A 12,936-nucleotide genomic window follows, 5' to 3' on the forward strand; every position below is an offset into this window, starting at 1 on the left:
CCTTCCAACCACGATCAGGCTGTATAATCTACATCAAACCAAGCGAAGATCACTCCGCACAGAGAACTAATGATTATGACGATGACCATGAAGTCTTCCTCTTTCTCTTCCGTTTTTCCTTAGCTTCTATGGACTCCTAGTAAATCTTCTCTTCTCAGCATATGTGTGTTTACGTCTGTAATATATTACTGTGTATTATCCTGTATCTGTATTACTATGCTGCTGTAACATGCTGAAATTTCCCCAATGTGGGACTATTAAAGGATTATCTTATCTTATTTGGTGTTAGGCCTATGCACCTATACAGTCTTATAATTAGTAACAGTGTGAATCTGACCTAAGAAATGTATAGACGTTGGGTTCCAGTATGTTGCATAATGTATACAACATTTCTTTATTCCTGTCTGGACTTGCAGACAGTTCTATTTACTATGTAACACTTATGTCACCGCAGACACAGGAGAATTTAATGAGCAGTAGATTCATTTGCACCTGTTGTCACTGGACTGGAAAGAAGCCAATAACTTGTCCTATGTCTCCTGCTTGGAAACTTTGATGTCATTCACAATAATGTTGACCAGAAGTATTCTTTCACCACACAGTTTACACAAAGCAGAACAAACATAGAAACCACAGAAATAGGCTATACCAAGGAGCATAGACATAACTAGCAGCGCAGCAGACATAGCAGATGCTATGGGGCCCATCAACTAAGGAGGGCATTTCCACTGAGACCTGGAGAGCAATTGGTGACATCTACATTATCCTTGCACTGTGACATCACTGTGTTTATTGTCAATGTACTGTGCACATTATCCCTGTACTGTGATAGTATTGCGACATCACTGTGTTTACAATCCCTGCATTGTGATGTCACTGTCTTTGTCATATCTGTACTGTGACATCACTATGTGAATTATCACTGTATTGTGACTTCAGTGTGTTCATTATCTTGATACTGCTGTGACATCACTGTGTATTATCTATACTATAAAATGTTTGTTATCCCTGTGTGTAAAGGAAACCACGTCTGGGGATGTAATCCAAATTTTTATTAAACTGCATGGAAAATAAAATTTTATGTCACTAATTTATATACTGTATATATATATATATATATATATATATATATATATATATATATATATATATATTGTCCTGAGTAAAGCATTCCAGAGCACTGGTGCAGCTTGAGAAAAGTCTTGGATCTGGGAATGGGATGTTCAGATAACAGGGGATGCAAGTATTAGGTCATTGGCAGAACGGAGAGGACTGGATGGACAGTGGAGCAAAGTTCACATAAAACAATTATGTTAACTGTCAAAGAACCAAAGAGTGACAGAATGTGTGCCACAGCAAATATATGCATCGTAAACCACACCTATAGCTCTACTTAAAGGGGTTGTCCCGTCACAAGGATCCTATCTATACTGCTTGTTAATGTGAATGTAAGACTTTTCCTAAATACACTGCTTCAGCAAAATTGCTTTGTTTGGCCACTATCTTACTTTATTCATTTTTTTGTGGCCACAGCCCTGATCTAGCTGCTCCTGAGTCAAGTGATGTGTCTGCCTGCTCTCAGGGGGGAGGGAGGAGGGGCTAAGTGCACGGGACCGAGCCTGGTGGGAGGGGGGGGTAGTTTACCCTTTGGGGGAAGGGGCCGCCAATACAGGGTTAGACGCCGGCACAAGTGAAGTCAGCAACATCTCTATGCTTCTGCCCTGCATGAAGCCAGCAGCGGCAGAAGCGATGCTGCTATTCCGTGGGGGGTGGGGGGCGGAGGAGCGGAATAACAGCATTGCTTCTGCCGCTGCTGGCTTCATGCAGGGCAGAAGCATAGCGATGTTGCGGGCTTCACCTGTGCCGGCGTCTAACACTCTCCAGCGTCCGCTGTAATAGAGGCGGATGCCGGGGACTGTTAGACGCCGGCACAGGTGAAGCCAGCAACATCGCTATGCTTCTGCCCTGCATGAAGCCAGCGGCGACAGAAGCGATGCTGTTATTCCGCTCCGGGGTCACATATGCAAAGCCAAGCGGCAAGATGCCGCCGGCCCTGCGTGCACGCTCATACACCAGTCTACCCTTCACAATGCTAATACAGACCCGACACCCTGTCGGGTCTGTATTTGCACTGTGAAGGCTAGACTGGTCTATGAGCGCGCACGAAGGGCCGGCGGCATCTCGCCGCTTGGCTTTGCATATGTGACCCCGCCCACCAATGACGAGACAAAGCCGGAAGACAGAAGAATTCACAGAAACGAAGACTGGTAAGTATGCGACGTGGGACAACCCCTTTAAAGAGGACCTTTCATGGTTTGGGGCACAGGCAGTTCTATATACTGCTGGAAAGCCGACAGTGCTCTGAATTCACCGCACTGTCGGCTTTCCCGATCTGTGCCCCGGGTAAAGAGATATCGGTCCTGGTACTGTAGCTCTTTACAGTCAGAAGGGCGTTCCTCACAGTCAGTCAGGAACGTCCTTCTCCACAGCAGCGCCTATCGCGCTGTACAGTGTGAGTGGGGAGGAACTTGGTTGGTGGTGGACTTGGGCTGGTCACGACATCCTCCATGACTGACCATCTGTCAGGGCCACCCACCCTGGTCTTCCCAAAGACAGACCCCGACATGTGTATTTCTTACTCATTTATATTCATGAGAAGGGGTGTTACCTTCCATCTTGTTGCTATGTAAGATGTCTAAAATGTCTAACCACACCCATGTACCCAGAATATAAGCGTATGATGTCAGTAGAGTTTAACCCTTTGTGTGCTAGAGAATATTGTATCATTGTAATATTTAATACAGATAGAGGGTGATATTAAAATGGGGGCAACTGAAGGAGGACATTAAACCGTAGGGGTATCTGGAGGGGGACTTGTCTGCCGCTAGTTGCCCCCGGTTTAAACTGGGTCATAAGGAGAGGGACATCATACTGTGAGGCAATTGGAGGGAAACATTATAATGTGTCGGCATATAATGTTAGGGTGACTGTAGGAGCGTTATACTGTGTGGGGGTACAAAGAAAAACGAGTGAGAATGGGCGAAGTCCACGTATAAGTGGGCGAAGCTGTATTTGCCGTGGCGCGTCACACATTGTGTCCTTTGAAGAGAGGTATGGTAATGGTAAAGTCCTGAAACACTGACACGTATCAGCTCAAACTAGGTAGGATTGAGCACATTGGTCTGCACCAGCTATCAGCCACAATGTTCTCACTTTCAGCTTTCTGCACATGTTGGGACATAACCTACAATGTTTATGCTGCAGACAGGAGCGCACAGGCCACGTGACCTAGTCTGCCGCAACTTCACAGAAGTTATTCTACAAAGTATTCATGACGTCACGAAAAGTACCACTCTTTCACCCAATCACATCAAAGCATTCCTTTGCCAGTCTTAAACATGGTTACGCGGCAACTTCCGGAGCTTTACAACCAATTAAAACAGAGGGTGTGGCGTGTACGCTTTGCCACGTTCCAGCGGTACGTGGTGACGTCAGCAGCTCTGTGGGCAACGTGCTGATTGGCGGACTAGACTTGTCCGGGGGTGTGGTCTGTAGTTGTGGTGTCACTGGCTCGGTCGCGTCGGGGCGTGGTTAGCTGGCATAGAGTGGCAGTTAGTGGAAGTAAGCGAGCAATGAGCTCCAGCCGGGGCTGAGCCTGGACGGTGTGACGGACAGACCCTGCCGGCAAACATGGAGGACGTCAACTCCAACATGAACGCGGACCTGGAGGTGCGGAAGCTGCAGGAGTTGGTGAAGAAGCTGGAGAAGCAGAATGAGCAGCTCCGCTCCCGCTCCACACTTGCCCCAAACTCTCCCAGAACCCCCACACTCCCCCCGGCTCCCCGGCCCTCACAGCACACCGCCCCTGCCTCCATGCTGCTTCTGGGCACTGGCGGCCGCAGCCTGAGCCCCGGGCCTGTAGGAGGGCGAGGAGACGGGGCCGCCTGGGAAGAGTTCATGGAAGCGGTAGCCGAGGAGAGGAAGAAGGACATGGAGAGCGGACTGCTGCTGCTGGACCAGGTGGTGCCGATCCGGCCGGACGAGCTGGAGAGGATGGTGGACCTGGAGGAGGAGGAGAGCTGGTGAGTGCTGGGGCGGCTGTCACCTGTGCGGGGGACCGCCCCTTACTACAGGAGGTGCCAGGCCCCGCCCTCCTCTGGCTGACAACCTGCACCCTTATATTGTGACCTGACAACCTGTACAAATCATAGTGTCACACCATGGCATCGAAACACAATACAGGGTGTCAGACCCAACTGCCAAAGTGTGTGACGCTCAGAGGTGTCGGAGTGCCCGTGTACAGTTATTGGGGTCCACCAAGCCTGGATGTGACAAGTGCTGACTGATCCATAGGGCGCTGTGCCGTCCATAGAACTTACCTGGTGCGGCTTCACATTGGCGTTAGTGGACTATGTATGTATATGTGTGCCCGCTTACATCTGCTGTGACAGGTGGGGGGGATCTGTGCCACCAGGGTGGTAGACTGGCGACGTCCCAGTACTGTGACCACCTAGACGTCACCTGCTGTCATATCACTTAGGTTGTGTAGTGTTTGCTATTCATGGCTATGAGTGTTTTACCACCAGGTCAGTAAAAGGGTTAAATCGCCGCTTGAAGTGGTATAACGTAAAGTCGCCAGTGACTTGTCTGCTACAGGACACGCGGGTGGCCATGATGTTGGCCATAGACACTGTATGACTGTCTTCTGAGTCTCACACTAGTCTGGGGGGGGTCGGGACAATCCGGTCTCAAATTCCTTGCAAATAATTGGGCTTGTGTAATGAGGAAACGCAGCATTCCCGGGTAATTACTTATTTCCTTATTGGATTATGTGACGTCACTGTGTCTATGCCAGGTTGCGGTGACGTCACTGTGTCTATGCCAGGTTGCGGTGACGTCACTGTGTCTATGCCAGGTTGCGGTGACGTCACTGTGTCTATGCCAGGTTGCGGTGACGTCGCTGTGTCTATGCCAGGTTGCGGTGACGTCGCTGTGTTTACGCCAGGTTGCGGTGACGTCGCTGTGTTTAGGCCAGGTTGCGGTGACGTCGCTGTGTTTACACCAGGTTGCGGTGACGTCACTGTGTCTATGCCAGGTTGCGGTGACGTCACTGTGTCTAGGCCAGGTTGCGGTGACGTCGCTGTGTTTAGGCCAGGTTGCGGTGACGTCACTGTGTCTATGCCAGGTTGCGGTGACGTCACTGTGTCTATGCCAGGTTGCGGTGACGTCACTGTGTCTATGCCAGGTTGCGGTGACGTCGCTGTGTCTATGCCAGGTTGCGGTGACGTCGCTGTGTTTACGCCAGGTTGCGGTGACGTCGCTGTGTTTAGGCCAGGTTGCGGTGACGTCGCTGTGTTTACACCAGGTTGCGGTGACGTCACTGTGTCTATGCCAGGTTGCGGTGACGTCACTGTGTCTAGGCCAGGTTGCGGTGACGTCGCTGTGTTTAGGCCAGGTTGCGGTGACGTCACTGTGTTTACACCAGGTTGCGGTGACGTCACTGTGTTTAGGCCAGGTTGCGGTGACGTCACTGTGTCTAGGCCAGGTTGCGGTGACGTCAGTGTGTTTATGCCAGATTGCGGTGACGTCACTGTGTTTACGCCAGGTTGCGGTGACGTCACTGTGTCTATGCCAGGTTGCAATGACGTCAGTGTGTTTACGCCAGGTTGCGGTGACGTCACTGTGTCTATGCCAGGTTGCGGTGACGTCACTGTCTTTATTCCAGGTTGTGTGACGTCACTGTGTCTATGCCAGGTTGCGGTGACGTCACTGTGTTTAGGCCAGGTTGCGGTGACGTCAGTGTGTTTACGCCAGGTTGCGGTGACGTCACTGTGTCTAGGCCAGGTTGCGGTGACGTCGCTGTGTTTAGGCCAGGTTGCGGTGACGTCGCTGTGTCTATGCCAGGTTGCGGTGACGTCGCTGTGTCTATGCCAGGTTGCGGTGACGTCACTGTGTCTATGCCAGGTTGCGGTGACGTCACTGTGTCTATGCCAGGTTGCGGTGACGTCACTGTGTCTATGCCAGGTTGCGGTGACGTCACTGTGTCTATGCCAGGTTGCGGTGACGTCACTGTGTCTATGCCAGGTTGCGGTGACGTCACTGTGTCTATGCCAGGTTGCGGTGACGTCACTGTGTCTAGGCCAGGTTGCGGTGACGTCGCTGTGTTTAGGCCAGGTTGCGGTGACGTCGCTGTGTCTATGCCAGGTTGCGATGACGTCACTGTGTCTATGCCAGGTTGCGATGATGTCACTGTGTTTATGCCAGGTTACGATGATGTCACTGTGTTTACGCCAAGTTGCGGTGACGTCACTGTGTCTATGCCAGGTTGCGGTGGTTTGACATTTCGTGGATGTTTATATGGTTCTGTGAGATGGTAATGTAAGGGGTTTTCTAGCTAGGACGTAGAAGTCATCTAATCGCTGCAGGTTTACCTAATGTTAGGGTCAGCGACCTTCAGCATGCTAGCTATTGAGAGATTACAATTCCCAGCATGTACACTTGCTTGGCTGTTCTCAAAACATCCATAGAAGTCAGTGGTGGGGGCTTTATGTTCTAGTTCAGGGGTAGGGAACGTACGGCTCTCCAGCTGTTGCAAAACTACAAATCCCAGCATGCATACTGGCTCTGCTGTTCTGGGAACTCCCATGGAAGTGAATGGAGCTTGCTGGGAGTTGTAGTTTCACAGCAGCTGGAGAGCCAAAGGTTCCCTACCCCTGTTCTAGTTTTATAAGAGCTGGAGTGGTAAAGGTTACTGACCCCTGATCTAGTGTAACCTCAGCTGATCATCTGTCCACTTACCGACCAGCCATGTAATACACAGACAACATGTCTACTCTGGCTCAGTGATTGGAGGATCCACAGGTGTCTATGGACCGGTTGCTGTGATCATGTGCAGATATCCAGAGATGTGTCCTGAATGTGTAATGTGACTGCAGACATGGCGTGCTCCTAGTCACCTGCAAATCTGGTGGTAACTCTGACTATATAGATGCAACTTATATTGAACTACCCTGGCATTTTTCCCAGTAATCTAGTAACAGTGCTATATGGCGACTACTGGCCGTGTTACGGTAACATATCAAATGATATTGAATGTAGTTGTGCTGAGATCCAGCTGGCTTACTATAGTAGGACTACATGCACTTTTATTAGTTGCGATCTTGTGTCACATGGCCACCAGTCATCATGTAACGTAATCCAAGGCTTCGGAGATCTCCCATACTTGGGTGGATATGTTATACATGTTACAGTCTATAAGGCTTTTGATGAACCAGTCTACCAAAAAGGGAAAAGTAATCTGCGGAGTTTAAGACTTTATCCCATTATACTAATCTGCTTACCTAGTGTTTAGTAGGAAGGTATCGGAGTGGTGGCTGCGCTCTAGAGGCGCTGGAAACCTCTTCAGCCCTGGTCTAGGTAGTGCCAAACACTAGATAAATATAATATATGTATATGTGTGTGTGTGTATTTATATATATATATATACATATATATATATATATATATATATATATATATATAATTTATTATTAATATATATATATATATATATATATATATATATATATATATTTTTTTTTTTTATTATTTCTCCCTGTGTTTGTGTGGGTTTTCTCCAGGTACTACCATTTCCCCCCTACACTCCAAAGACCTGATCTGGAATATAGATTGTGAACCCTATATGGGACAGTGACTGTAAATATCTGCAGCTTATGATGGCGCTATAAGTAAACTAAACAATAAATATATATTTACTATATAATATGTTTGTCCGCAGAATGACAAGGATCTATGGTAGACATTACTTTTTGCAGCCATATGGTTTGGCAGTAACAGGACAAAGTGTCGTTTCTGTGGGTTGCTCGGATAGTTCGGTCTGATCGGTGTGGGGTGACGTCATTCTGTCACCGTCGCCTCTGTATTGTCAGGTCTATGCTGCGGCACAATTGGAAATTCTGCAATAGTTATGGGGTCGTCTGGAACGCTTATTTATGCATGAGGAATGGAGAAAGTGGCATCTGTCTGATCACAGTGTCCATGTAGAGCTACGTGTAGTAGCAGGCACAGCCACTGTACTGAGGATGGCGTTGTACTGTTCACTGCTGCTTCTCCACTGATCTGATGATAATAATTTTTTATTTATATAGCGCCAACATATTCCGCAGCGCTGTACAATTTGTAGGGTTCAAATACAGACAGACATACATAACAAAGAAAATCATTTCACACAATGGGACTGAGGGCCCTGCTCGCAAGAGCTTACAATCTATGAGGTCGAGGGGGTGACATATGATATTTATGGCCTATCCTAAGTAGAACTATAAACAGCGTGAAGCCAGAAAACCTCTTTACGTCTCATATTGGTACAAGATCGTAGAACATGTTTGCAGTGACATTTACTTACCCATGATGGCGTGACCTTATTTCCAGAGTGTATGTCCATCTAATAAGATAGTGTACGGTTACTCTTCCCTCCGCTCTGCTGATTCTGTCTTCTCTGGGGTAAGTAAGTGACTGTCGGCTACCAGAGGGGGAAAGAGACGAAATTCTGAATCCAGCAGTATCTGGCAGACTCATGGAACAAAATGAAAAGTAACGGTAAACCATTTTTCAGTGATGTTTCATTGCTTTTTGTTGTTTTCGATGATATTATGTTGCAGTTTACCAATTACAGAAGTTTGGGTTAAGAACCGGTTCATATCTGCGTTCGGGTTTCCGTTTGGGGAATCCACTTGCGAACCCCCCGAATGGAAACCTATGTGCATAAAAAAGCAGTTACTTGGGAAACCTGCGGACCCCATAGATTTGCATCCATTGAGGAACCTATGAAAATCGGCAGAAATAAGACCTGCATAAGACAGTCCATTAAAACACACAGACAAAAAAATTAAAAAGTGCAAATGAATAGATTTTAATGCAGCTGGTGGTGGTCGTAAAAGGGATTTGCAGGACTTGGAAAAATGGCTGCTTAATTCTTATCGGGAAGTGATCACCTGGCAATGCCACGACTCCGTCCCATTACAATGAATGAGACTGAGCTGCTGCATGGCTGTGTGACCAACGCACACGATGTCCCTTCATGAAGAGAAGAAGAAAGCAGACGTATTTGCATTCCCGCACAACCCCTTAAACATCACTCATCTGAATAGAGCCTTAAAGTTTCCATGTGTTAAGTGGACTAGCCTGTATCCGAGCTTTAGAGGAAGATTAGTTGTGATCTCATGGCCCAGATTATAAGGGCACCGCAGCCCCCATCACTTATCCTTCAGGTTGTTTTCTGTGGAATAGAAGTGGGCGCGTTTACTACGACTTTGGATACAGATCTTTCTTTTATATATATTTATTTACTTGGCTTTGCTACAGGTTGTACCTGCTTCAACCCCTAATGTAAACCATGAGAGAAATGCTATATTCAGGGCTCAGGCGGCCCGGCCATGTCATCTTTCCAGGCTTATTAGATACTTGTATTCCCCATAATGTAACAATTCTGATGCAACTTTTCTTATAACGCTACCTTGTACCTTTCCTCAGTTGTTCCTCCTATATGAAAACCAGCCGGGTGTTACCAGTGAGGCGTGTGTCTGGGAACGCGTTGTACAATCGGTGCTGACACTCCCCTTTGACAATAGTAACAGCTACTTGAAAGTTTAACCAACCATTTATAGGAGGGTAAGAGAGGAACTGTAAGACCTACCGTGTATACTCGAGTATAAGCCTAGTTTTCAGCACAGTTTTTGTGCTGAAAAAGCCCCCCTCTGCTTATACTCGAGTCAATTCAGCTTCACCAAGACGTCAGGTTATTACTCGTTTATAGAAGTCCATGGAGAGGGAACAGAGTCCTAGAGATGGAGGCAGAGATGCCTAGAGAAGCTGGTTCTGGCTCTAGCACATCTCTCTCACTCAGGACTGGACTCTCTATAGGACTGCTCAGTACTGCTGTAGGGTGTCCTCTAGGCTGCTGCTTCTTAGGGTCCATTCACACGGAGGAAAATGGTGAGGAGTCTGGTGTGGAATTTTGCACATGGAAAAAAAAAAGCCTCTCATTGATTTCAATGGGTTCTGCTAGATTTCTTTTTTTTCCATGTGGAAAATTCCACACCAGACTCCTCACCATTTTCCTCTGTGTTTTACACAGAGTTAGCTTGTCTCTGTGAGTGTCTCTGCGCCCCCTCCTTTTCTCATAGAAGTCCTTGGGCAGTGTCTCATCTGATCTTTCATACCTTCTCTTAATATAGATTTTGACACTGAAATCTCAGCAGTGACTGATCGAGGGGCAGGAGTGGGAAATGGGCGAATCACAAGTTGTTGTTGTTGTTTTCGTACTATTGATCTATGGAGAGATGGCCGCCTCAGTTACTTTCAGAAGTCTCATACAAGTAATGAAACTCACATGTGAGTCCATCTCTCACCCTCCCGGGATACAAGGCAGCCCCCTTATAGAGACACATTGTTATATCCTATGGATATAGCCATAAATGCCGAGATGGGAATACATGCTGGTGGGGATTGGTCCCATATTTATATCCTCCTACTTGCCCCAGGCTAACCCAACTTGTTTTAAGTCATACCATTTCTGATCAATATGGACACTTCATTCCAGTTGTCAGATTGTTGTTGTTGTTGTTGTTATTATTAATATATATATATATATATATATATATATATATATATATATATAATTATTATTTTTTTTTTTAAAGAAACTGTGGGCATTGAATCATTTTTATATTCCCCCAGATTTCCTCCCTAACATCTCTGCACTCAATTGCTAACTTCTACTGTCTGCATGGCGTCTTATTATACTTATACTGTATGATGGCGTCCAGACGGAACAGGCTATCTGCTTCTTTAGCCCACCATCATAGTTTTCAGTCTCAACTACTCTTCTATGTTCTTCGCTATCTTACTAATACTATTAACCAACCTCTTTCCGCTACACTTTTACCTCATATACACTATGTGATCAGAAGTATCCGGACACCTGGCTGAGAATGACTTACAAGTTGGTGGCGCCCTCCATGGGTAATGCTGGATACAATATGGTGTTGGCCCACCCTTCGCCTTGATGACGGCTTCCACTCTCGCAGGCAGACGTTCAATCAGGTGCTGGAAGGTTTCTTGGGGAATGGCAGCCCATTCTTCACGGAGTGCTGCACTGAGGAGAGGTATCCATGTAGGTCGGTGAGGCCTGGCACCAAGTCGGCGTTCCAAAACATCCCAAAGGTGTTCTATAGGATACAAGTCAGGACTGTGTGCAGGCCAGTCCATTACAGAGATGTTATTGTGGTGTAACCACTCCGCCACAGGCCGTGCAGTATGAACAGGAGCTCCATCGTGTTGTAAGATGCAATCGCCATCCCCGAATTGCTCTTCAACAGTGGGAAGCAAGAAGGTGTTTAATACATCAATGTAGGCCTGTGCTGTGATAGTGCCACGCAAAACAACAAGGGGTGCAAGCCCCCTCCATTACCGATGGAGGGCGCCACCAACTTGTAAGTCATTTTCAGCCAGGTGTCTGGATACTTTTGATCACATAGTGTATGTACTTTTTATTTGTACACTCTACTAGTTGTAGGCACCTTAAGTTCTGTTCAGGTGGCCATAATGCAAACTGGCTGTGAAATTTTTTACAGATATTGTATCTGTCCGGGACCTGGTTTCATGACTCCTTGTACAAAGACATGGACGAGATTCACCTTTATATTCACACGGGTTTTTTTTTTTTGTTCTGATCTGTCATGGGATTAGAACAACAGACTGAGAACCTATTGTGTTGAGTGATGCAGATGGGACACCTTCTATTTTGCATCTGTTATCATTCACTGTAATGTACAAAAAAAATGGAAGCTTTATCCCGTCTTTTTACATTACAGTGAATGCAGATAGAAGATGCTGAACATTCTATTAGTTTTCAGTCTGTTGTACTGATCCCATAACATCAAAACAGTGGTTTTAAAAGAATCCAGTGTGAATTCAGCGCTGGTGTAGTAGCCATGCTACCAGGTAAGAGTGACTCATATTTGTGGGGCGTTCCTGCTATAAACCATCTTGAGATGCTGTAAGTGATACTCGCAGTCCATTAGGATAATACTTACCGGATGGGATTACATTAGGTGCTTGAGTCATTTGCATCAGCAGAAACTCAGCGTTTTTGACCTGCTGTTTATGAGATAATGTAAAGACTGTTCATTGTAGACCTCAGCAGTGCGAATACTTGTCACTTGGCATTGTCTCTCCTGAATGTATGGACTTCCCATTTTTTTCCTTCTGTATCCAGTGACCACTCCAGTTCATTTTTCAGTGCAGTGATGTTACCACCAAACGTTATAGGGTTAACAACGTGCTGACGGCAGGACAGAAGGGTCTGCGGCAGAGAAAGGACATTTATTACAGAACATTTTATATTGCAAATATTATTTTGCTATTGTGACAATTATACCAGTGTCAGATAGTGACTATATGGACACGGCAGAGGCGGCTGCCACAGGGCCCGGGACATTAGGGGGCTACCGCTACCGCCGCGTTGTTTTCTTAATAGGCCGTTACCGGCTGGAGTCCAGCCAGTAACTGGCCCTGTTTACTTACCGATCCTGGCTGGGCCGGGATCGGTAAGTGACACCGCGGACCATGCAAAGACTATTATTATACTCGGTGGTCTTTGCGGACCCCCCCCCCCCCCAACCCCGAGTATAATGATCAGAGGCCCGGGAGAGGTAAGAAACATAAAAAACTGTGTTACTTACCTCTCCAGGCTCCGGGCAGGCTTGACGTCTGCTTCCTGGGTCATGGAACGTCCGACGTCATTGAAGAAGGACGATGGCGGAGGCCAAAAGTGTAGGAACCAGGAGACAGGTAAATAACAGTAGTTTTTTTTTTTTTTTTTTTTTTTTTAATGTAGATTGTGAGCCCACATGGAGCTCACAATGTACATTTTCC

General features: G+C 46.8%; 1 protein-coding gene across 2 annotated transcripts in view; it reads left to right on the plus strand.

Annotated features, from left to right (window-relative positions):
- Positions 1-3,545: 3,545 nt before the first annotated feature.
- The window catches only part of SLAIN2 (SLAIN motif family member 2), a 36,063-nt gene continuing 26,672 nt past the window's right edge, over positions 3,546-12,936 (plus strand). For both annotated transcript variants that reach the window (XM_075261606.1, XM_075261612.1), the window contains exon 1: positions 3,546-4,082. In XM_075261606.1, coding sequence (XP_075117707.1) covers positions 3,691-4,082 — 392 coding nt within the window. In that variant the 5' untranslated portion in view covers positions 3,546-3,690. The remainder of the gene's footprint in view (positions 4,083-12,936) is intronic.

This window comes from Leptodactylus fuscus, chromosome 1, assembly GCF_031893055.1.
Source record: "Leptodactylus fuscus isolate aLepFus1 chromosome 1, aLepFus1.hap2, whole genome shotgun sequence".
Classification (NCBI taxonomy): domain Eukaryota; kingdom Metazoa; phylum Chordata; class Amphibia; order Anura; family Leptodactylidae; genus Leptodactylus; species Leptodactylus fuscus.